The sequence below is a fragment of the Ammospiza caudacuta genome, chromosome 17 (assembly GCF_027887145.1).
Source record: "Ammospiza caudacuta isolate bAmmCau1 chromosome 17, bAmmCau1.pri, whole genome shotgun sequence".
Lineage (NCBI taxonomy): Eukaryota > Metazoa > Chordata > Aves > Passeriformes > Passerellidae > Ammospiza > Ammospiza caudacuta.
The window spans coordinates 7,396,705-7,422,805 of record NC_080609.1 but is presented as its reverse complement, the minus strand read 5'-3'; the positions used below and the strand labels follow the sequence as shown (position 1 = coordinate 7,422,805).

General features: G+C 41.8%; 2 protein-coding genes across 6 annotated transcripts in view; one reads left to right on the top strand and one right to left on the bottom strand.

Moving 5' to 3' along the window:
• The window catches only part of CLEC16A (C-type lectin domain containing 16A), a 58,106-nt gene extending 42,260 nt beyond the window's left edge, over positions 1-15,846 (bottom strand). For 4 of the 5 annotated variants that reach the window (XR_009275429.1, XM_058815784.1, XM_058815781.1 and 1 more), the window contains exons 1-9: positions 15,617-15,846; positions 9,357-9,485; positions 8,550-8,683; positions 7,657-7,805; positions 6,885-6,990; positions 4,904-5,027; positions 3,847-4,021; positions 2,876-2,929; positions 380-493 (exon numbers count right to left, since the gene is read on the bottom strand). Coding sequence is in view for 4 of the 5 variants with exons in the window: in XM_058815784.1 (XP_058671767.1) it covers positions 380-493; positions 2,876-2,929; positions 3,847-4,021; positions 4,904-5,027; positions 6,885-6,990; positions 7,657-7,805; positions 8,550-8,683; positions 9,357-9,485; positions 15,617-15,696 (1,065 nt within the window). In the remaining variant the exon portion in view is untranslated. Of the gene's footprint in view, positions 1-379; positions 494-2,875; positions 2,930-3,846; positions 4,022-4,903; positions 5,028-6,859; positions 6,991-7,656; positions 7,806-8,549; positions 8,684-9,356; positions 9,486-15,616 lie in introns of those variants that run through there. The other variant, XM_058815783.1, reaches the window with a different exon arrangement.
• Positions 15,847-16,922: 1,076 nt separating this feature from the next.
• DEXI (Dexi homolog) lies at positions 16,923-25,218 on the top strand. The gene is made up of 2 exons (XM_058816218.1): positions 16,923-17,778; positions 24,593-25,218. Exon 1 carries the CDS (start codon positions 17,251-17,253, stop codon positions 17,530-17,532), a length of 282 nt encoding a protein of 93 aa, XP_058672201.1. The 5' UTR covers positions 16,923-17,250; the 3' UTR covers positions 17,533-17,778; positions 24,593-25,218.
• Positions 25,219-26,101: the final 883 nt, after the last annotated feature.

The following is a 26,101-nucleotide window of genomic DNA, read 5'->3' as shown; positions in this document are numbered from 1 at the left end:
ACATGCTCACTGATGCACACCTTCCAAAGATGATCAGTTTTACTGCTAAAACACTGGGAATATTCAGATGAAAATCCTAAGCCTGGTATTTTTTTTAGGTCTCTCATTTCTACTACAAGTTGCACATTGAAATTACACAGGAAAGGTGTGGTGAATAATTTTTATTTCACTACCAAAGCACAGATAAAAACTGAACACAGAAGACTGCATTACAGAAGTGTCCCATCAAAATGATGGTCCAACAACAAAAAGTCTGCTACTGCCCTCATCTCCTAAACATAAACACCTTGGTTTACCAGTTTCCAGATACCTGCCTTTAGTTTTTAAAAATTTTCTTTGCCTTAAAAAAAAAAAAAAATACAAACAGTTGGCCACTTACGGAGTTTTTCTGTATATCTTGCTCAACCTTAGAAGAAAACACTGAGAGGTCCCCATTGAGTATAACCTCAGCCAAGGAGTTCACCAAAGGAGCATAATGTATAATCAGAAAAACCTATTGAAAGAAGAGCAGAAAAAACATCAGACATATTTATACAATACAGTTTCACAATTTCACTAGTTGAACATACTTTAGACCTTGTTAAGTGCTATCTTTAGTTTACACATAAGTGCAACTGGTAACAGAGAGTTCATGAAATCAATTTAAAACAAAGGAGACAAGGGTATCTGACCAGTCTCTACCTTTGAAGCTACCTGGTTTTACTAATGCTTCATATTCTTTCCTCCTTCTGAGAAGTGTAAATTCTTTCTCTTCAACACCTTTGAAAGGGAAGCTGTGTGATATTCCAGCAAGGAACTCATTAAAACCATTCCAGAAATTTATTTTTCTTTTAGAAACAACAAACTGATTATGGTGCACAGCATCCCCAGACCTTCCTGTGTGCCAACAAGTGGCCAGACTCCAGAAAGTTCTGTGCACACAATCACTGTGCAGTGATTCATGACTAAAGGCCATGCACTAGGCTGAGCTGGATCAGAAGCAGCTTTTCTGGCTCTGAAATTGCAGCAAATCAGTGTCAGCTACACAATGGCTGCAGAACACAGGAGTAAAGACCATAATCCCTGGAGCACTGAAGCATTTGACCACAAGTGCTTTGGTGCTTTACCAGAGTTCTGTGTTTACACTGACTACTCCATTTTGAGCCAAGGCTTACATGTCTGGGCCAGCAAACAACTGGCTCCTGGACAGAACCAGCTCAGGTTCAGCTGCAATAGCTTTCTGTCAGCTTATATCCATTCTCTTCACAGGAATATCAAGGCTGGATCCCTTATCAGTGGTTCTAGCTGAAAAATTCCCAAATAATTCCTAACTCATTAAACCTAATCACTGCTTTGAAAATATTTAGCTAAATGTTCTCAACAGGTTTTCTGATTAAAGTCAGAAGCATTCCAGACCTCCAAAAGGGAAGTGATTATTAGCATGTAGTGGAGATCTACATAAAACTTTTAAGTCACAACACACTTCAAAAGTGCTTTGAACAACCTCCAAAACACTCGAGCCTCTGCCGATTCACCAAGTGTTGCTTGACCGTCCACAGGCCTGCTCTGGTTCAAGAACAGCACAAAATCCCTTTGTCACAGTGGCTGAGAAATCCCAGCAGTGCATTTCCAGGTGCTGGCATCAGTCTCTCAAGCACTTGTGTCTAATATAAGAGTAGTGCCTAGAGCATATGCCAGGTGTCAGGAACAGAGTCAGCAGCGTCTGGCAGATCTCATCCCACCCCAGACAAACGCCAGGTTAAAAGAGGTGGGGGAAGATGTTTTTCTGCCAGTCACAGCAAGAGTAACTTCATTTTCTATATCACATCCCATTCTGATACACAAAATTTGTTCTCAGTTCTTTATGACTACTTCCATTTTCTTCTTTAAAGAGAATGAAGAACATAGATAAAAATCCTGAAGTGATACCTTGTCCATACTTCCACTGAAAACAAAGACTTTAAAAGAGATGACAACTGCATGATGCAGATCCCTTTGCTTACAAGCAGCTGCTGCTCCCACAGTTTTATCTGTGGTAAATAACCCTCACACCACCACAACATTTTAGACTTAATTTAAGGAGCATCAAATATTTTCCTAGGAAAAAAACTCCAACCCCATGCTTCTAGCAAAAAGATGAAATTATGGGCCAGATCACAATGAAATGAGTACTAAAAAAAATTCTAAGATCAAAGAAAAAGAAGTACAAATTCTATGAACATAAGTCAAAACTATTTTCAGACAATGTAATTTAGGTAAATCAATCTCACAGTAATGCACTGAAGACTACAGGGACAACAAATGAATTTTCCCTACAAAACAAAAAAAAATCTACTGTAGAATTCTTAATTTGAAAATTAATTCCAGAAGGAAAAGGAGGTGGAACTGATATGAGTAAGAAATAAGTACTTAATTACAGATTTAAGCTATAGGCATAATGACATTCATATTGTGAATGGTGAGAAAGTGAGATTTTGGTAGTGGTGGTTTTTGGGGTTTGGGTTTTCAAAGAGGAAAATTCAAACCCGAGATTTTCCATAGCTTAAGCAGATTCAGAATGCAATACAGCATCTGGGTAAATTTCATCTGCCATGGTACCAAGCTCTGACCCAGCATGCTGCATATCTATTACACTTAATTTGTCAGGGCATGTACACAATTTGAAATGCTCTGAAAGTTACCCTGGGCAATGGGATCCACAGAAAAATGACATTAACTCAAATTGTCTGCCAAAAATGTTTTACTTTCTTTTTCTTAATGAAAACTGAAAGGTTAGAAATTTGCTTTGATGAATTTTCTTTTATGGTTTTGCCAATATGATGAAAACACACTATTTTATAATCACAAGAGTACTGCAGAATTTGTTCTGAAACAGGACAAATATTAAAATACTTACTTGAGAAAGAAGATAAAGAGAAACCTGGAGACTTATTTTTGGACGCTCTCCACCCTACAGAAAAAGTTACGAAAGTGCTTACTTGTACAAAGAATTTATATGGCTTAATGTTTTATTTAAAATCAAACTTGTGTTGTTCCACATCCTGCTACAAAATATTCAGAAAGCATCAAGTTCTTTATCTTTAACATTCACTACTTGTAAACTATTTGAAATGGAGACTCTCTGAATAATCATATCTCTCACTCTTCCTTGATTAAAAAATTGCAATTAATTACTGTCTCGTGGTCACTTCAGTAATTTAAACAGGTGAGCATCTGAGAAGTACATTGGTTTTCACTATGCTACCAGTTCAAAAACTTTTCAGTTAACATTCATTAAAGACTGCTAATTAGCTATGCAGATAGCATGAAATATTACCCACAACAGACAAATGAATGTAGGATCCTGTGCAGGTTTAAAAAATACTTTCTATTTCACAAAACCCAGTTTTAGTGAAACCACCACTTAATTTAAAGGCTATGCTTTAAACATAAATTCAGCTTCATCACACTAAAACACAGTTTCTCTACAAATAGAAGAAATGAGTATCAAACCCAGGAGTCTGTATTTTCTACATGGATAGATTTTTAGACCATGGCAAATTTGCTTTTTCAGTTTTTGCCAGAAGACAAGTTAGCTTATCAGAAAAGGAAATCACACATCTCCCAGTGTCACAGAAATTTAAACCCTGTTCCAAATTTGCAGTTCTTCTTGGTCTCCAACACTGTGAGCTTTTAACCACCATGTCACCCAAAGCAGCATTTCTTTGGTGCGCTCTTGAATTGCATTTCAGGCTATTTCCTCCACAGCCACCCTCTTTAAGCTATTTCATGTAAACCACACATCATATACCCAACTGCCCAAATCACTCTGCACGCTGAAAGCAAGCAGCACCTTTGAGAATTCACTGTTTGCAGGTATTAGCTTACCTTGTCTTGATTTACTAAGGAATACACGTAGAGGGGAAGAAAGAGCCTATTAAGTAGGTGGTCTGTCAGCACATCATTTAAAAATTCACAGTTAATGATAAGGATATCATTAAGGTAATGCAAATGATCAAGATGTTCTGCTACCAGGTCACTCAGTTTGCCCCTATTTCTGTGCCTGAAAAGAGAGCAGAAATAAAAAATTACACATGATCAATTGTGATAGGAAAAAATAACATACATCCCTGCCACAGATCAGCTGGCTCAGGTAGACTACCCAAAGAAGATGTTTCAGTGAAGCCAACTAATGCAGCTGTTAAACAGCTGCCTGTATTTTCTTTAGGATTCACACATCAAGTTTTTGCCCCAAGTTTTCACAAGAAAACTTTGTTTTTACAAAGCTTTGCTTCCATTGCCAGTGTTTTCATAAGCCAACTACAAAAATGAGAAGATTTCTTTTCCAAAAATGAAAGAAGAATTAGGTGTTGTATTTAACACCTACCTCTTCACTTTAGGAAAGCAAGAAACACACGGCCACTCTAAGGTGGGGATGGCAAGACAAACCAAGAACAACTTGAATCAACAAAGTATTTCTGTAGCTGACAGTGGAATATTACACTGTCATGTCAGGTCTGACAGCTCACAATCAAGTTCATATTTCTAGTTTAAATCTTTTTCCTAGAACCTTTTCAGAAAGCTCTTCTAATGAGATGACACAAAGAAAAAAGGATGTTAGAAAGACAAAGTTTATAAGATTGAGAAGCACAAAATGCCTGTTGTGTCTTCTGGATATCTGCTATTTTTAGCAGAACAAAACAAAGCCAAAGAAAAGGCTTGGTGCAAACACTAATTTACTTGTAGGGATAGCAGCACAGATCAGGCACACAGCACTGTTTCCTTGAAGAATCACTAAAAAACCTTAAAGAGTGAAAAGTCTGAACTGCCTACATGGGAACATATCTAGAAACTAACTTAACTGGACTACTATAGACAAAATGAGCACACCATTGACATCTGGGAAAAGCATTTGCATTCAAGAGGCAGCATTGTAAAAGCTTACTCTTCATCAGTCTGCACACAGTTATCCAGCTCTATCACGTGGCTGCCAATAAACCAGACGAGGTTGGAGAAATAAGGAACTGCAGTTTTATCTCGAATGTAATGCAGCATAGGCTGGTTGTCCACTGAAGAGAAATCATTAAAAAGAAAAATCAGTTGCCAATATTTTTTATTGCTTTTTAAGAAATATAATAAAATATCTTTTGAATTTGATTACATGCTAGTTTTCCATATGAGTATACACCTGACACAATCTTAGGCATGAAATGGAAATCTACAAAAATGCCACATCAATTCTTATCTGGTTTGAATGAGCCTGATGTTGATATATTTACAGATGTCTGAAAAGAAACAAATCTAGTGGAATTCAGAAAGGTTCTTTTAGCATATTTTTTATTAAAAAGAAGAGAGAAGCGCAAGAATAAAGCATTAATGCTGAGAGTCAAGCTAGTTAGACTTACATGACACTGCATTAAGGAACACAGGAATCATCAGTGAAGGAAGGGCAAAAGAAACAGACAACAGTTAACAGGATTAGGAACTGGGATAGTGACATCCTCTAAAAGGGTTTAAAATGCTAAAGCACAAAGCATCTAAACTAAAACATATGGGGTAGCAGTTAGAGCAGAATATATGCAAACAGGTAGTCAGAAAATTATCAAACCTGAACATCTGAGCTCTGCCTGTAAACTCTAACCATTATATCACTACAACATTCAATGAAAATTCTAGAAAAGTAATTTTTAAAATAAAAATACTTAGTCGCAAAAATATATCACAAATAGGATAAGAAGCTTATAATCTATTTTTTTTTTTGAGCTCATATTTACACTTAAAACAGTTCCTTCAAGTAGAAGTACCAAGTGCTCATTTCTTATACAAGAAAAAGTGTTGCAGCCAACACTGTAAAGATCCTATTTGCTATGCAGGCTATCCAGTCATTTGCAAAGCAAACAGCTCATTGTTTTAAAAAAGACCTCATATGCCTCTATGAAGACTGTCAAACCACTTCTTCTCTTAACTGACAGAAAGTTTTGTAAATTCAACATGTAATTTAACTTAAAATGGACTAAAGAACAAGAAATCCTGCATGAACATATTGCATAATACATATTACCTTATAACATGCTGATTTCAGAGGTAGAAGTTCAGAATAAACAATTTTTTTAAAGAGAACACTGTGAACAGTTCATTAAAAATCTTAAATATCCCAAGAAAAATTTAGGGGGAAGTGACTTTTGGACATTGGGTTTTCGAGAACACATTCTCAAAGCAGTGCTAACTTCAAATTTCAGCCAGGTTTCTGATGTTCCTGCTGATTTTTGAAGACCTCCAACAATAGAGATGCCTCAGTTTCTCTGGAAAAATCACTGCAGGGCTCAACTACTCTCACAGTGAAGCTTTAGGTTTTTTCCTCACATCCTACTGGAATGCCCAGCAGAGGAGTTTGAGGCTGCAGCCTCCTGGCCTCCACTGAGCACCTCTGGGAATGGTCCAGCTCCTCTTGAGACTGGAGTGACTGCAGCACCTACCAGTTCTACAGTCATTTTAATGCACTTCCAGTCCAAAAGGGAGTGAGGGTGGTTACTGCTTCATACACCAGAAAGCTCAATTTCATGAGTAAAAGATAATTTGTATTCTTAAAACATACTGGTTTTGGGGTTTTGTTTGTTTACTTTTTAAATATGGTCACATTCTGACCTCTCTTGGAAAGGAAGCTAAAGTTCCTTGTGTATGCCTGACACTTTTGGAGTTTTTTTTTAAACCAGTTTCATTGGTAAGAAAATAATACTATTTACAAGTACATACTGCAGGTTTGGGATAGTTGTCACAAAAGTAAAAAATGTGTATCTGAAACTTGTCAACATGCTAAGCTTTTCAGTCTCACAAAACAGACAGAAAACCTTCACAAATAAGTGAAAATTAAACTACACTGAAAGCAGATTTGCACACATACCTTTTTTAATGTATAAAAAGCATACCTTTGTAGACATTTAAGGTTATAGTCCTAACAGCAATCCTGACCATGCTTTCGGGGTGGTTAAAAAATTTAATAGCTTCGGTGTACAAAGCAAAGTCATTAGTGTGCTGCAACAAGAGGAAAGAAAATATTTATTCATTAAACATGTACAGAATATGGCTTGGGATTCTGTATAAATTATGTTTTCCCTATATTAACTTGGTATCTTTACCTTCTACTTAAGTAATCAAAATGATTTTACAATGCACATTCAGCTGCATGTGTAGCTCGGCATTAAAACGAGCTGCTTTAAGCACCAGAGCTTCCCAGAATAACTGCACACAGCACACATAGCCAGTGCTTTCATGCCCTCTTCTGGCAGAAAGCAGAGTGCAGAGAGGAAAAACCCAGCTCAACTTTGCCCCTTGAATCAGCTTTTTGGACTTTGACTAAACCTCTTAGAACCAAGTGATGCAATAGAAAAGATCCTGTTTATGAAAGCACAAGAAAAGAAAGCATAAGCAAGTTGAATTCTCAAGGAAGCAGACTTTAAAACTACTGAAATGAGCCAATATAACACTAACTTCCAGATTTTTAGTTTATTATAGTTGTAAGAGGACAAAGCCATGATTGTGCAGAGATTCTCACAAACAAATTCACAACCACTAGCATGGCCATTTAAAAAATAAATGCAAGACATTATGAGACAAGAGACTAAACAGAGTATGTGCCACACTCCTATCAATTTCTAATTCAAGTCCTCTTATCATTATACTGCAACTTTCTTTACTTACCTCATTATAAAAGAAATGTACAGTATGATTATTGAGTTTCAGGGAAAGAGTTTTCAAAAATGATATGTAATATGCCATGATCTCTTCATCAGAAAAGTCAAATTTGTGGACAATAATAGAATTCACATGGTTATTAGAGAGCAGGTAGTCTGAAAAAAAAAGTATTTACACAGGTTAACAAAAAAAAAAATGACCGAGGTAACAGGCTGTATTTAAAGTGCCAGCTAGAAAGCAACAACCTGATGCTTGAAGATCACAATTTTGAGCCAAACAAGTGATGCCTTTGACCATTAATATAAAGGATCTGCTCCCCACAAAGGTGTTTGCTCCCAAGAACAAGACAACTGAGAATATACTTTATCTTCCTCAATTCAGGTAAGCTCTGCAGCTAATGACACTTAACTCTTTTCCTCCCCAAGTCCCAACTGGCAAAGGCTTGATGATGACTTTCATAACAGTGGTGGAATACTTCAAATTATTAATTTTCTATCCTCTATGTATTTTTCCAAAAACTTTGAAGGAACCTCCTGTGGCTGACTGCCAGCACCAATGATGTCAGAACAGTTACAGTACAAACTACACACCAGAGTCTCACCACATGACCTGTGGCAGCAAGTGAACATTTCAGATCACAACTAATTTGACTTAAGGAATCCCTTGAAATGTGCTAAATGCTTGTTGTACCAAAAAACTACTTTTGCACCATGGAAAATTTACATTCAAAGGTATTGTGGAATCAGTTTACACCACATTTTTGGTAGTGTTCAATTTAAAAGACTGTCAGTAATCCATAGTTCTGTGCAGGGGTACTAGGACTAAATTTCATTGCCTGAAAGGGAATCCAATCAAATCTAGATCACTTCATCCTAAGCAGTTTGGAAGTGTGTCCTTACACAGGGATGTTTCATGGCTGATGTTCTCAAAAAGGATGTTCAGAGTCTGCAGCAGCTGCACACACACATAACGACCTGACTTCTGACGCAGGATGTTCAGGAAGAACTCAAACATATTCTTCTCCAAGAAAAAGCTGAAAGAAAACAAAGATGTCACTAAGTCACATGTTGTAAGTAACAGGAACATAATTTGGCTAGGAGCAGGGATAATTCAAGGAACTTTGACAAACAGCATGTTTTGCTTTTATGAAGAATTACTTTGCAAAGTTGCATGTGCATAACAAAAGAATATCTTTCAAAAACCTTAAATACTAAACAAGAGGGCTTGAAATTCAAATTATGCAGAACAAAAGGTATCAAGTATTCAGGGCCTTTCTTACTGTATTTTAGTACATTCAGTTTATCAGGCAGCTCTAAATACCACAGCTAGAATTTGTGATATCTTAGGTAAATTGAAGCAATGTGATATTGGATGTACTGAGTAAATCTGGACCCTAAAATATATTAGAGTTCATATTTATATCAAAAGAATGGAGAGTCAAACAAAAGCAGTACTTGAAAGGGGCTCTACAATCCAAACACTTTTTAGAAGCCGCAAATTCCTGCACGACATGAATATGAACCTGCTCACACATCTACTACAGGACACATCTTTTTACATATAGTCATGAAATGCAGTCTTGGAGGAGTTCACAGTAACAGGAACAGAACTCCTTGGGGGAGTAAACATGAACAGAACTGTACAACTCCAAGCATTCTTCAAGCACAAAAGCAGAGTCCCAGAGAGAAGTGGCTGGGGATACTCACTCAAACACTGAGCTGTCATTCTGATCCCCCCAGATCAGGATCTCCGTTATGGAACGAATGGTCTCCACCAGCAGGTTGCGGTTGTGATCTGTCACGATTGTGTTTTTACTCAGAATGTGATACATGTACCTAAAAGGGAAAAGAAGCACAAGTGATGAGCTATCCTGCCACTCCCACATGCACCATATTTGTCTTTCACCACTGCACCAACACAGACACACACATATGCACACACCAAGTCTAACAGTTGGACAATTTTAAACCCCTAAAATTTCCTTCTAATACAGATGCAGAGAGAAAAGTAATTGTTAAACAGAGTGACAAAGGGAACAAATATCCCCCAGCCAGGTGAGTTATGGGTGCTTATGTAGATGTTAACATAGAACTAGAAACTGTGCAACTGGTCCCAAGGTGCTTCTTCTGTGAATTTCTTTGGAATATGTTGAAGTCAATGGAGTGATGAACAACAGAAATAGAAATAGAAGAAGCAGGTAAGCATGCAGTAGCTGCCATGGAAAAGTGGCAGTGAGGTCTAATCCTTCTCTTGAGTGCCACATGAGTTCAATCCCTTCTACTGCCTGCAGAGCCCCTCACTGACTCACATCTATTCTGATGTTTAGTATCAGGATCCTCAAAGACTATTCATTCACCTTGGCAAAACTTCATCAGGTCTCTGGTCCTCTGAGCACTCCCAGAAATCAGTATTGCCCAGAAACACTGATTGGAAAGGGGGTAAAGTCCAGCTTTATCATTTCAAAAGGCTAGAGTTTAAGACTGTCTAGTGAAGCTTAAAAAATGGTATGTCTATACCACAGGTGACAGGAAGCTATAGACAATTTAAGTCTCAGAATGTTACTCTTCAAGGAAGCACTTTTTTTGCCCAAGTAAGTTGTTACATCAAATTCTAATAAAAGCACAAAAATCACCACTGCTTTTCTCCCCCCCTTTTTTTATAGAGTGATTTAAAAAAGGGTAAATATAAGAAAGGTGCACAGTTTTGAAAATAAATTAAAAAACATGAGGGAAATTTCATGTCATTTTTGAACAGCACAAGTTTGGATTCCTAAACACAGTTCCTATATTATTATGTTATGATTGTACTGAAAACCAGGAGTAACACCTCAGCATTTCTGTGCAAATACTCACAAGTGTTTGGAAAGGATGACAGATTTCCCATATTATTAATCTTGCCATGAATATGGAGTTAATCAAACTTCCAGGATCTAGTTCTGTGAAAATAGCCTGTGTCCTGACCCTGGGGCAGCCTTCATTATTGTTCTGGATTCCATGAGAGTTTGTTCAGTGATTCAGACTAAAATTTTAGGAATCTCATTAGTAGAATTTTGCCAAGCTTTTGTAAGGTTCCAAAAAACACAGTGCATTTCTAAAAATAAATGTTGGGGTATCTGGTTTATGGCTTAAAGTAAGATGTTTAGATCAAAAAACAGACTTGAAATTATGTTCCAAAAAACAAGATTCCCATCAATTTTATCAACACTAAAAAACTGAATCATTGCACTGGGCAAGCACACAGCCAGAGACTAAACTGCCATTTAACTGAATACTCATGTGAGGCTGCTCCAAATACTTATCAGACTTCCAAAGACAAGACAAGATATTACCCAGTTTCAGAACCTTTTGCTTGAACTCAAGAAATCTCTCACAAACACAGAAGAACTTTGATCATATTTACAATTTATTCAAAATCTTCAAATTTGGTTTTGGGAGCCTTCTTCAAACACTGAGCTGCCAAAGTTGGGCAGAGTTTCACAGGACTTGCAGCAAGAAAATCTGTCCTCACAAGCCATGCAGGGAACAGGTGCTGTTTCAGAGAAGCTGAGGGTAAAACACTGTGTGCTCACTGCTCTTGATATTACTTCACCCTCAACCAACAATTCTGCTGTGTTGAGTACTGCACAAGGACACAAGAGGTAAAGAGCCCTCAGGAGTCCACAGCTTTCACAAACCTGAAACCGCATGCTCCCTTCCCTCACTCCCCTAATCAGCAAAGCCTGCACTACACTCCCAAAGCCATTACCATCTTATATATATCACCAGTCAGCAAAAAGGAGGAAAAAGGGAATAGGTGGCAGAGGGGGGAGAGGTGGAGGGGGAATGGTCTTTTCTTTATCTTTCTCTTCAGTAAAAAAAAAAATTCTCTCCCTCTTCATAGTGTTTTCTTTCCCCCCTCCTAAATCAACACTCATTTTCAAACTCAAAACAATCACTGATCACATTGAAACCACTCTAGGAAAAGTTGATTCTCAGCTGTGTCCTACAGTCACAACTGCCTGGTCACGTGCTGTACCAGAATAGTCATTAAACAGCAAAGAGAGCACCTGGAAATCCTCTTCCACTAATCTGAGATCACAGCTCAAGATTCCTTCTGTGCACACTGACAGTGGGACGGCTCACAGTGAAGATGTGAGAATTCCTGGGGTTTCTAAATCAGCACAAAGCACACAAGCCCTGGAAAAGCTTCCCATTAGGGCACTTGGTGCATCATCAGGACAGTGAATCAAAAGACAACACACAAATTCAGTCCCTGCTCTGAGGACGCAGCAGTTAATGGAACAGAGAAGAGATGGCAATTAGATCACTTCATTCCTCAATCATTTTAACAACTTCCTGAAACAGTTAGTAAGTAATACTATATTACTTCACATATTTTAGACTATTAATTTGAAGTCACATAGAAATCACTGCATCTGTGAACATGTATTTCTCATTAACAAGTTATATTACACAAATTTGGGATTAAAGTTTACTCCAGCAGTAGGATTTTGGGTATGGGATGCAGTGGGAAGAATGGCAAGCTATTATTTCATTTTGGGAGCCTATGGAATATAAAGCATTACAAACACAAAAAGCAAGAAGCATTTAATAATCAGGAATACATTACCTCAAAATTTATTTATTTAGTAGAAGCATTACTGCAAATTCCTTATTCTGCTAAGGCACTGATGCACTTAGAGGAAACTTGGGCTTCACCTTCAAGCTATTCCTTTTTATTTCATTTTTTATTTATCCTGTTTGCTTGAAAATGTACAAGGAAACATACACATACTTGCTTCTCTTTACAGACATGTGAAATACCATATTATGAGAACATGAAGCATCACACAAACCCAGTATCTTTGTATTTAGGTAAGTCTTTAAAGGCTGTCTCTAAATGCTGATTACAGAGGGATCAGGTTTGTGCTTCAAAACACAAACTTTTAAAGAGGAGACTTTTGTCTTCTCTGTATCTGAAGACTGGGTTTAAACAAAAATACATCATGCAGGAAGTGCCAAAGCACTCGATACCATCAGAATCAGTTGGAGAAGTTGCCAGCAACTCAACAAACCCAATAAAATTCTGAACATTTTTCTGGTTAGAACTCATGCTCAAAGGGGCAACATAGTAACTTGTGAATATTGTAAGTGCATATTAATGACTTTCCTACTCAATACTTACAAAATACACTAGAACAGCTAAGAGTTTAAGAAGTCAAGCACTCAAATTTTAAAAGCCCAGACCTGCCCATAGCAGGCTTGCTCCTTCACTGCCTGTGACCAGGTAATTGCACATTGTTCTCACACAGGACACCTGATGCATGGCACAGACAGTGCCTCAGGAAATGAATCACCCATGGAAAAGGACTTCAAGCACACTTTATGGACACTGCATCTGACCAAGGCATGGGAAATGCTCAGCACCCAATTTTAGTGGCATGGAACCTTTGTGCAGTCACAATGCAATTAAAATACCAAGTGCAGAAGCAGCCGTGGGAAATGCGCTTGACAGTAGCAACAGGGCTGTGTAAAATACCACAGAAAAGTAGGGGGAAAGTCTGACTTAGAAACAAAGACACACAAACAGATCAAGTTCTGTGAGAAGTACCCAGGCAGTGAGTAGCACTGTGCCATCCTCCTCTAGATGGCATTTCAGAAGTTAGATTAAATTTTAACTGTTTTCCCTAGATCAAGAGACTGTACAAAAACACCCAATGCAAAGTGTGTCACAATTTTCCTTCAGCCAATCCACCCTCTGGTGTGTTTGCAGGAAGACTGAATAGCAAAATTTCAAAAGCAAACCTCAAACAAACTGCATTAAAGCTGATGGGAAAGATCCAGCACTCACTGACCAAAAGCAATAATGCTGCTGGTATCACTAAGCATGTGGATTGTTTACAATTTAGACTAAACTCTGCCTTATGCATGTTAAAAATTAAAAATGTTCCCACAAGGCTAGCCCAGACTGATTTCACCCCTGTAACACAGCATAATGTACCTTTTGCAGGCTGAGCTAACCTGCAATGGCAAGGCAGGTGTGTTGTACTCAGCTCCTTCATATGGAACACAAAATGGGGCTTTGATGAGTTGAAAAGATGAGAAGATAAACAGCTTATCAAGTGTGCTTACTGAGACTTTCTTTCTTTCTTGACCCCAAAGCAAAGGCTCTCTCACCTTTTTCCTTCTGTTACTTTACCCACTTCAACACTTGGAAAAGACTTCAATTTCACCTTTCCTGTTGGCATCCAGCTAGAAGCTGAAATTCACACAGCTTGGATAAACAAACACTTAAAATATACATAGTATAAACAGGTCAAAGTATTATCTGTCCTTTACATATGACCATTTCAGATTCATAATTATAGAAATCACATGCAAAAAAGCAAACAGACCAAAGCTTGTACTTCAGTAGATAAATATATACTCCAACTCTCTGATAACAAGCCACAACACTTACAGCCCAATTCCCCATTGCTACAAATGAGGTAGGGTGCTATTTTTCTATTCTCTGTGGCCCCAACAGATCATATGGACACATTTTTCTGACATGTGAAAGTAAGTCTCAAGTCTCGCTCTTTTTTTCCTAAACTTAAATTCAGTTTTTTCAAATTTCATCACGCACCAGCATTCTTGCTCTACCTTCAGTCAAACATCAAAGGAAGAGCTAAAGCTCACTAATGCTGAGCGGTACACAAAAACTACTCCTTGGATGTTCAGCAGAACATTCCTATGTTTACATCTGACCACGACTTTCCCCCCTTTTCCCTGTAAAACCAGACTACACTGGCATGCTAGTCTGACCTACAATACTTTCAAAATTATTTCTGCAATGCCATTGCCTCATTAGTTTTGTATTCATGGGCTTGAGTTCCATGTCTTTGGTAAAAAGCATTGCATTTCAGATAGTCTTGCTCATTTTGAACATTTCTCCGGTTTAGAGACAAGGACCAGAATCCATAAATCATCTTGATAAAACAACTGCAAGATCCAAATCCCGTACAGGGCATCCTGCTCGTTACTGTCAGGACCCATTCATGTCCTCCTTGCAAGATGACTGAAAAGTACAAAGCACTTTTTCTCAATGAGCTACATAGTCACAGTGATTTCATTTAGAAAATGCTTCATATCTCAATGACCTCCTTTTCTCGTTCAGTACAAAGAGAAGCTATCAAGGTGGTTCTCATTTTTCTTGCAAGAGCGGAACACTTAAAATGGAACAGAGAAATTAAATTTTTTATCCCTTGCCACCCTTCCAACTCTCCAGCGGCAGAGCTGGGAAAAAACTATTCCACCTTCAGCGGGCAGCAGTAACACACGGCTGTGGGGCTGCAGAACACATTACAGCTCTCAAGCTCAGCGCTTTCCTTCTGCAGCAGCCGCCGCGTCCCGCAGCGCAGGGCACACCCCGGCCCGCCGTGACTCACGGCTGCCACGGACCTCCCCTCACACCGGGACTGCACTGCCCACACCCCGGCTCCAGCCCCTCGCCTCAGGCGCCAGCAGGAAACAAACAAAGTTCTCCCTCACGAGGAATGCGGTATTTCTTGTATTTATCACGCCTTGCACTCTACCCCCCCCGCAGACTCTGTGGCACTGCTAAAAACAAAACAAACACGTATGGCAGCCGGAGTGTGACATTACATGACGAACTACGTCTGCCCGGAGGACTTTCTGGGACGGAGAGGCCGGTTTCCGTGAGGCGGACACCAGACCTCAGAGCCTCCGCCACAGGGGACTACTCCGGGCGCGTTCCCCTCAGGAGAGCTGCGGCAAAACGCCCCGGCGAGGGCAGCGAGCGCCGGGGGAGCGCCGTTCGCCAAGCCGCCCTCTCCTCTCCCGGCCCCGCAGCCGGCTCCGAGGGAAACCTGCCCCGAGCAGCTCTGCGGACGGAGCCCGGCCACAACCGCTCCCCTCCGAGCCCCCTCCCGGCCCCGCCACCCTCCGCCCCCACTGCCGCCCCGAGCCCGCGGCCGCCCCTCGCTCACTTGAGGTGGTCCAAGGAGTGGATGCTGCGGGAGGCCTTCCCGTGCCCGCCGCCCACCCAGCTGCGGGAGCGGCCGAACATGCTGGCGGTGGAAGGCTACTCCGGCCCGCGGGCCCTACGGCCTCATAGCCCCGCGGGGCGAGCGGGCGACCGGCGGGCGGGGACCGGCCCGGAGCCTCGGCGGCGGAACCGGCGCGCAAAGCGCATGCGCGGCCAGGGCACGCCGGAAATCGCCGGCTCGGCCCCGCCCCCGGCCCGCGGACTGCGAGTCCCAGGGAGCACCGCGGGGAGCGGGGCCAAGCCCTCACACGGGCGGGGCGGGGCGGGGCCTGCGCCGGGCGCGCTCTGGGGCCGGCTTGCTTAGAACAACATAAGAGAGTAAAAGGCGCCCGAACCAGAAAAAAAACCAAAACACATTAAGCGTCTTACGAGTACGTCCTAAATGTGTTGTAATTTGAGGTAAAATTTGGCCCCTGCCTGACATTCCTTGTTCGGCTTCCATAGCCCAAACGAAGCTGTTCTGCGGGGTCACTCCTGTGCTGCAAGACACAGCGTCAGAAATTCCGCTGCTGGAATTTCCCTTGCTGAGGTTCTTCCAGTAAGGATTTTAAATCGGCCTAAATATTGAGGAAGAACAAAGAGAAGAGGACTCTTGACTGTCTTGACCTAGTTTTGATTTTTTTTTTTTTTTTTTTTGCTTTAGTCAGAGAAATAAACTAAATCTATGTAAAAGCTGAAGAGTTTGTCAGGCAGTGTCAAAAATGGACCGAGTTTAAAATCCCGCCTTCGGTTATATTTTGGTATAGGCAAAGAAGCACCTGCACCGCAGCCGAGACGGGCCGGGCCCGCAGTGCCGCTTCAGGAGGGCCTCGGTCACAGCAGAGGTCGTGAAACAACTTCCAGGGGCGAAGGCACAGCCCCAACCTGCCCGCGCTGCCCCGGTCCGCAGGCTGCGGGCTGCGGCAGAGCTCGGCAGGCAGGAGCGCGCAGCCGAGGGTCGCGCAAGCGGCCCCTGTCTCCTGCAGCCCCCGTGCAGCCTCAGCGGGACCCCAGTGCCGCCAACGCGGCGGAGGCCACGGCGCCCGTCACGGCCGCCCCGCGCCAGCAGCAGCGCGGCGCTGGTAAACAACGGCGGCGTGCGGCAGGGCAGGCGCGGGGCGGGGAGCGAGGGGCGGGCGGGCAGCGCGGTCCTGCCACGCAGGCCGGGCTCGCTGGCAGGTGCTCAGAGCCCAGCTCCCAACGCGCCTGCGGGCTCCTTCCGCAAAGTTTGCGGGCGGCAGGAGGTGGAGGAGGGAGCCGCGGCGGGACTGCAGTAGCCGGGCTGGACATGCCGCTCAGCACCCTCCTGCCAGCAGCGGGGCTGCGGCAGCGCCGCTGAACCCGCGCTGGCCGCTCGCCCGTCCGCCGGGCGCCTCTTCCTCCGGGGACTGAAGGGACCGAGCCGGCCGCTCCGCGCCCCTGCGGGGCTCGCCTCTTCCCGGAGTCCGGATCCGGCTCCTCAGAGATTCTGCCCTTTGCTACCACCGGGGCTGCGGCGTACAGTCCTGCCCCGCTCCCAGCTCCGCCGCTGCCGTCCGCCCCCCCGCGCCGGCCGGGCGGGTCGGTGCCCGCTGCCCCCGCAGCCCCCACGGCTGCATGACCGCCGCGGTCTCCGCACGTCTGGATTCGGTGGAGTCCTGGGCCTTCCATGCGCTGCTGGTGCTGCCCTATATGTTTTACGTGGGCTTGTTCTTTGTCAATGTGCTGATCCTGTACTATGCCTTCCTGATGGAGTACATCGTCCTCAATGTGGGCATCGTTTTCCTGCCCGAGGATATGGACCAGGCTCTGGTGGATCTGGGGATGCTTTCCGACCCTGGCTCCGTGCTCTACGAGACGGACAGCGAGCTGGATGTGTTTGACGGGTACTTGGAGTGACGCCCCAGGGCGCTTCAAAGCGACTGAGCTCCGCCGCCGCCTGGCCCGGGGCAGGGGCCCGGCGTGCCCGCATGGCCTCAGCTCGGGGACCGCCGCGGCTCCGCTGCGCGACCCCGTCGCGGCTACTTCTGCGCAACATCTTCCCTTCCAAATGGCACCCGCCCCGCCGGTGCAGGGGCCAGAGGGGCGGCCGGGACCCGCTGCCGCCGGGCAGGCCCGCGGAGAGGCAGAGGGCTCGCCAGTGAAGTAAGTAATTCCTCAGTGTCCGGCCGGGCACAGCGGGCACGGCGCCGGGACACGCTCTGCCGCAGCTCCGGCACGGGCGAGCGCTGCGGGCAAAGGGCCGGGGCCGCCCCCGCCGCTTTCCCTGCCCCGCAGCGCCCGGGGACAGCGGGGACAGCGACCCTGATCAGTCCTCCGGGACTGATCCCCGAGCCACTGCAGCTCTGCATGGGGGGCTGCCGGGCAGCAACTTTGCTGATCCGGTCCTGAGAGCAGCCCTGAATCGAAACGAGCATCCCGGTTAACATTTATTACAATTCGGAGACCTTCCTCGAGCCAGAAATACATCTTAATTTGCTGCCCTTTAAAACCACTCTCTTGGATAGTGACAAACTACCCAGCTCACCATTTTAATTGTAGCACGAGGGTTTTGCTTGATCAGGTTTTTTTTTGGTAGCTTTGAGTGATTCTAAAAGTCTGGAAATGTAAGGATTTAGCATTTTAAAACACTGAAATGCATTTGGGAAGAAAAATCACTATTTCTAGCTAGGACTTTCTGTGCCAAATGTATGTTAATGAAAACATTCACAGTTTAAATTAAAATGTGTTAGCAAATCTGCCAGCAGATTTTTTTAGCAAAATAGTGTCTGTAAATCTGAAAACCAGTTCAGGATATCTTTATTTTTCTGTTTGAAATGATGGAAATAGGAAATTCAGTTATAGGGTTACAAGTATGAATTCAGTGACCACACTACACAAATACCAGTTAATATCAAACTATTTTAACCAGTCTTCTAATTTAACAAACCCAAACAAACCTTTCCTGTAGTTCTGTCCTTCATATAGGTTAAAATTATCTCCTGAATATTTCTAGTCAGATTATTTTTAAAGAATTAGCTGATTTTGGTCAGTAATTTAGAAGGAAAAATTGGACATTTTTGGTGTTGGAGTAACATTGATTGCACAAACACAGCTGAACAAGGCTTGGCCCAAGGCATGTGGGAGCCTAACAAGGGAGTGAACAGATTCTGTTGCTACTGAAGAAATCTCACTGCATATAGTCACTGCAAATGGAAGTGTCTATGCCTACATCTGGTGGACCATCCCAAGCAACTGGATGAGAGTCCCTTCTGCTAGAATAGAAGGTGTGGAGCAGCACAATCCTCCCTACAAAACACCATTGACTACTTTTGTGGTTGTCTCCTTCTTCAGCTGGACAAATAATACACATGATCTGCATTCCAGGAAAGAATTTCCTAAAAATTGATGGTAATTCAAGTAAAATCTTTGGTGCTAAAAACTGTATCCATTTTCTTCCTCAAAATACCTTTCCCTAAACTCCAAATCTTAGTGCTCCAATGCTATTTAGTAGAGGGATTAAAAATACTTTTTTTAAATAACATTTTTTTTTTTGTCTAGAATTTGTTTTGATGAGTTGTGTCTAGTTTTCAGGAAGACCTAAGGAGAGCATCAGACGCAATTTTCCTCAGTGGGAAAAAAAATTTCCTACTATACAAATATCACTTGTTATGAGCACATTCAGTTCCATGTAGATTATTTGGCTTCTTAAAATTTTCCTTCTTATTAATAAGATAAGCAGCTCTGGAAACTTCTTGATATTCCAACTATAAACCCCTCCATATGCAGAAACCAAAATGCAGAGGTTTTCTCAAAGCTCAGAAGTAAGGCTCCATTTTTACCCACCAAGAGCTCATGGAGCTCTGCACAGGTACCAGCTCCACCCTTGACCTTTCATCTTTTGGAAGCTGTTAAGGTAGATGGTGGTTTCCATTGAGAATCAAATCACAAATCCCAAAAGTTTGATCAATTCTTAGGCAGCAAAAAAATTACTGTGTTTCGTCTATTTATATATTTAATTGTACTTACAGACATAGCAACCAGGCTACAAATTGCATAATTATTTAGCTACCAGGCAAAGCCACAGTGTTACCACCATGATGAGGGATTTGAGTTCATATCCTCTTACAGGTTTCTTCACGGTTCTGTGCCATTCCTCCTCAGCAGTTCTGTAGCAGCAAAGCAGGCAGAAGAGGGACCTAATTTGGAGCTGTGTTTTCTGCTTTGGGAGCAGCACTAAGGCCCTGAAAGGGAAGATTTAGATTCTTGTGGTGCCTTGCCTGCAGTGACCCAGTGCTGTATGTGTTAACCCCTGCCCTCCTGGCCTGGGGAGGTTTCCCTTGCACCCAGAAGTGCTGAGGATTCACAAGACACTGCAGGAAGAATGGGTCTGTTTTGCCAGCAGTGATGAAGAATATGCAGGCCTACTCTTTGCATTAAAGAGCAGGGTTCTTCATGTGACTCACCAGTGATTTCTGAGAGCAAGCAGAGAGCTGTGATTATCCTGAGCTGAAACCTTGCAGCGTCCTCTGTGCCTCGCACCCTGCGTGAGTGACGTGTGATGGGAAAACAGAGGGGGCAAATCCCAGGAGGCCCTTCTGCAGTGTGAGGAGAGGCTGATTTAGATGTAAAAATAAAAGAACTCATGGATCAGAACAGCTCTGTGCTCTCTGGCAGCAAACCCCTCACTTGAATAAACTCAGTAGAAGCAAAATGATGTTCAAGTTCCTGAGCAAAACTGATGGCAGAGATTGAAGGCAGACAGATAAGTAAGCAGCTGAAAAATGTTTCCTGGCTTATTCAAATGAAGAAATTAAATCTGTGTAACCTGAACAAAATTGAGCTTGTTTGTGTCATCTGCTGTTTTTGTGTGAGTGTTTCAGGTTATTTACGATATATTTGAAGACCCCTGGAATAAGGTCATGTGACTATTCTCATACTTTCATAAAATCAGATGGGACTCATCACAAAGTACTCCTATCAGAAAGAAAATGGGCAAAAGTAATCAATAATGAGAACCGAATAAGAAGACTGAATTGATGTAATCTTGCAGTACATGCTTTACCTGTATTTTTTCATAAGATGAATTATGATGAATATCTTCAGTGAGCAGAATCCAGCTCTCAAAACCTGTGACTCAGCACTTCCAATGAATGCCAGTATCTAAATTTTGAATCAAAAAACCCCAACATAGCTTAACTCTCCAGCTCATCAATATAGTGCCAATTAGAACTGCAGCTCAGTGTCTGTGGGACAGCCACCCCCTGTGCCTGTGCTCTGAAGCAGAGATGTCCTGCAAAGGACAGATCAGAAGAATGATGTCACTAACACTGTCAGGATACATTTAAATGTATCAGAATCTACTTCCTGACTTCTGTCTTTTCAAACTTTAAATATTAAAAATACTGAACAGAGTGGTTTGTTACTTATTTTACCTTGCCATTTTTCACAATTTTTCCTCTTTTGGTAGAGATCACCAAGGTGATTTGTTGACTCCATGATACAGCTCAGTTGGCTGTTTTATGAGTTACAGTAGCAACAGGATCAAGAACAATTGCTCTGATTTTTAGAACCATGTTTTGAATTTTTAGCTGTTACTAAAATTAAAAGAAGTCCAGTGTTCAAACTCACCTGACAGCTCTGCTTTAAAGAAATGTGTACTTAACAGGAGTTCCATTCTAGGTGGAAGGAAGACAAAATCAAGGTTAATTGTTCAGTAGTCCATGCAGACTCAATAACCACAGCCATGGACAGTTTTCTACCAAATGCATTTATTTATATAATGTCAGGAGAGTAAGCAGATTTTTTGTTTCCAAATGGTGCTGTAAATAATGTGAATTAAAATGAGGCACAGAAATTAGAGATATGTTCAATTTTTGATAGACATAGTTTGGGCCTGAGTATTGCATGTGTTAAGAGCCTCGGCCACAAGTAACTTTAAAGAATAATTTTTTAACAGTCTGTGGTTCTTTCCTATAAAAGTCAAGCTTTCTGTAATAAACTTGCTTCAATAGGTGGCAATAGCCAATTGCCTACTACTTTTAAGCTGTCAAAGGAATTAAGAAACAAATCCAATTTAATTCTTCATGTTTGTTTCCTCTGGAGGAGAGACAAAGTGACACTATAGTTCAGCTAATAACTATAAATCCTAAAATAGAAGAAAAGAATAGTTTTTTTAGAGACATTTAGTCTCTAACTCATTGCATTTGCCCCTCATAATGATCCTAGCTTATAAGGAGTACAGCTATCCCAAAGGATTAAATATGCACAAGTTGCTAAATCTTTCCAGTTGCTCAGGGAAACTGTCTTACTGTCTTTCTTTTCAGAGTTGAATTTTATTACTTTGGCTACAGATTAGGAAAGAAAAAATAGCTGAATAGTTTGAATGATGCTCTCTGAAGACACAAGGATGTGTCTAATATATGTGATGAAAAGGGGAAAGACAAATAGAAGCCATGTATGGGAAATAATGGTATAATGGAAAATCATGATGTGCACTGAGTGAGGGATTGCTGGGGAACCTCCAGGTAAGTTCACAACTGAAGGCTAAATACTCTTTTGTAGGGCCAGAAAGAAAGACCCAAGGATTGCTCAGGCAGTGGAGCCTAAATAGGCCACAAGAGCTGAAACACTACTGCAGAAAGTGAGGAAACAGAACGCAGACAGTGTCAGGCTGTGAAACAGTCACACCATGTGCCCTTAGCTCCAGCCTGCATTGTGAGGAACAGTAACTTCAAAGGCAGAATTAACAAAGATACCGTGACTGAGCTGTTAATGCTAGAGTCATCCTACAGCCATACTGTTCAGGGCTTGCAGGTATGTTCCAGGCTGTTCAAAGTTCTAGTTCTGAGATGTAAAAAATATTTTAAAATATTTTCTATCTCTTCATTTTCCAGTTTTCTGAAATTTTTGAAGTTTTCTGTTAAAAAATAGGTTCTCATGAAATTTGAGGAACAGATTTCTAACCTGAAAATAAGAAAGGCAGGATTGAATATACTGGCCAATTGTATAATTTACACCCCATTTAATATCTGCCACAACAAATTACAGTCTTGGAGTAGCAGCCCTACAGCAGTGTTTGGAACTACCATTGGACAGCTTTACCCTTTGCTTTGGAGCCCAGTACATTTTGCTGTGCTATTTTTAAGTCAGCCTAGAATCCGATCTACAGTGCAGAATACTAACAACCACACTGAACTGTCTGCTCTAGATCAGTTTTTAGTTCCACTTGGAAAGCAATCAGATAAACATGAAATGAGTAACCTGGTAGAGCTGCTGTTCCCCCTTTTCATGTCCTCATTTTGAGAGAAAGGATTTTGAGCAGTGTGTTCTGCTGACAGGCATTTGACAGAAATGCCTCACTGGACACAAAAGTGCCTCTTCTTTTGACCCAGTATCTGCAGTAAGTGGCACACAGGAGCATGGAAGTGTTGTGATGAGTCAGACCACGATCTCACAGCCCTGTGTTCCACCTCTGGGAGATCTCCTGTCCCTGACCAAAATCTGCAGGCTGCTCTGTTCTTTCCAAGGCAGAATGCAGGATGTTGGATGGCACATTGCTGCCCAGCCCTTTAGCAAATGTTTTCCAAACCCATTGCCCACTCTGTGTTATGAAATCCCTCCGGATTTCCTTCCCATCAGTACATGATCTGAATACTTGAAAGAGCTTATTTTCTGCAGTCTGGAAGATTTCTCTATTCATCCTCTTCTTTGAGTCAGTAATGGTGATGAATAAAAATTGGCCCCTGGTATACTCTGCTACTGAGTTCTTTCCTACCAAGTTGTATTCTTTGCTTCCAATCTTTTAATCTTCTTTCAATCCATAAAAGAACTTTTTCCCCAGTCCTGTATCAACCTGTTTGCTTTTGGCCTCCTGTAACACCTGTGTTAATGACACTGTTGCTGTGTGTGTCCAAGCTCATGCAGAACTGTGACATGTGATTCCATTCTTCATTCAGGCCCAGAAAGGGGAGGGAGGGAGGAGCTGTCCATTCAGAGATTGCTGCACACAACACGGGAACGTCCTGAGCTGCAGGCAGCCAGGGGACCTGCTCATGGTCTGTACCTCAGCTCCTCCTCAGCACACACTCATGCCAGCCCCCTCTCAGAGCTGCACCATTCTGGACTACACTAATTAGCTTTCTGTAAATCACAAGACCAGATGAATGCTGTCACTAGTGCCCAGCACCTTTGTAATCCACAGCTCTGGTTCTACTTAAAGGAATCTTCTCAGCTTTGTATTTACCCCTGATGATTGTAAACAATCACCTCCTAATAGCAGTGGGATATTTGAGTCAGTCAAGGCAAATTAGATAAACTGGGATAAAGCAATATAACACTAATTTATTCTTGGCAATAAGACCAAGAAGTTACACCAAAATGTTCTTGAGCTCTGTAACTACTTACCAGTGAATCCAAAATAGTTGGAACAATGCAACTCTGAAGTAGAAGAGAAAGTGACCAAAATCAGAGACTACATCAAATGTAGGCAATACTTAATTGACATGATGATCCAAACAATAAAAACACTCTAATGAACAGTACCTAGTCAAGATAATGTAGCCGGTTCAAACATCTGTTTTAATTAGTAGGGCTAAAATATCAAATCTGGATAAAATAGGTTACCCCACTGTGTGTCACAGCTGTTTTTACTCTTAAGAATTTCCCCTAGTAATTGATGTGATGCACTGTGGTTCTTACTCTCACACCCCTCACACTGGTATCTTCATGGCTCTGTTAAAATTCCTAAGGACTGGTGGGCTCTGACATGAACAGAAACTGTGACATTGATTTTTCTGAAAGGTTGTGCAGGTCTTTACTTCTCAAAGAATTATTACCTAGAGTCACAAAAGGGTTTGGTTTTTAATTTTTTTTTTTAATAAGTCAACAACATGGTGCTGTATGTCACATACTCAGTAACTTTTCTGTTCATTTTAGGTATGGAGGGTTACTCTGTATTTATGTGTTTTCTTTTAAACAGATTCATTAAACACCTGAAATGGATTATGGCCAGGCCAATGGATCAAGTCCTGGAAAGAAACTGTACTCTGAAATGTAAAGATGAAAATAAGGACAAGAGAACCAGAAGAGGAGTTGCCATCAGACCTTGTCAATTGTGACTTCTCTTCATGGTCTTTGCCTCTTGTGTGTGCACTTAGTGCAGTGATTCATGCACCATACTGGGCTTCCATGGGTAATTCTGGGATGGACTGTATGAAAAAATAAGATAAACTATGTTCCATTGTAACAGAAAATCAAGATGTTACCCAGATTTGATAAACTTTTGAATGAATACCATGTCACCCAAATGGACACACTCTACATATAGCTTAAGCCAGTTTTACAATCACATGTTGAAAATTCTACCAGCCAGTAGTTCAAAAGCAATGCTTTCTCAGGGGAAAATACGCAGGAGTGACTGAAGGAGGTTCTGTTCAGGGAGTATAATGGCAAAAACTGTGCTAGTAAGATATTTTATTTAAAAAGAGAGTTTTGAAATAGATCAGAGAGTGAATTTTATATGTCAGGTGGATTCATTATTTAACACAGGATACTTTGCAGATTGTTTAAGCTCACGTTCCTATGTACAGATGTGAAAGCAATACAATAAAGACTGACCTTTTCCATGAAAAATTAAGTAGTTGTGTTGGAGTTGTTCTTCAGTTTGAAAAGAAAATAATTGAAATATGCTTTCAAGGAAATTCCAGTTTTCCTGCAGGTACATGCAAGTAGTTCCAGATTGCAGAGATGGCCAGGAGGTAGGAAACCCTTCTCATGAACAGCTGCTTAAAATATCAGACCTGAACTGAAACATCAGGCACTGTGTGTGGGGAAGGGAGGGTAACCCACACGTTATTAGGGCAGGCATTAGACTGGTTTTGTTTTATTGTCATTATACTTTTTAGAAAAGACTGATTTTTGTAACTCTGCAATTTTTAAACTGAGCTGATGTATCAAGAACGTTTTGGATAGAGCAGAATTGGAAACAATTCTGCTGACACTCTCTGCATGATGTGTGTCCTCTGCAGTCTGTGTCTGCCATCTGCTCCCAGCGTGGGCTCCCTGCTGCACACAGATGGTGTCAGGAGTCTCTTCTCAGCCAGTATGAGGAACAAGAGGGTGATGGCTTAGATCCCCCATGAAACAATGACAAACTTGTGTATACTGATACTACCAGTATGTTGCATTCAAATAGCACATTTTAGCTCCTAGGCAGTAGAAATTAGCTCCCAGTTCCCAAAATTCTGTGCTCCAAATGCAATTTTCAGCTGCTCCTGCAGGAGGAGAAGCACTGACACCAAACCAAATAGCATTTCTCCAAGATAGGATTCATCAGGTGCAGTTCAGGACCTGTAAGCACTGACAAGTGTTTTGTTCCACACAGTCCCTGGACAGCAATTCAGCAATAAAGTCACTTAGGGCACAATATTCTAACACATAAAGATACATTTAGGGAAGCCAAGTCCCCATTTAGGTACCTATAGAAAGA

Coding starts and splice junctions, on each gene's coding strand:
- DEXI (XM_058816218.1), top strand. CDS start 17,251: ATGACCGCCGCGGTCTCCGCACGTCTGGATTCGGTGGAGTCCTGGGCC.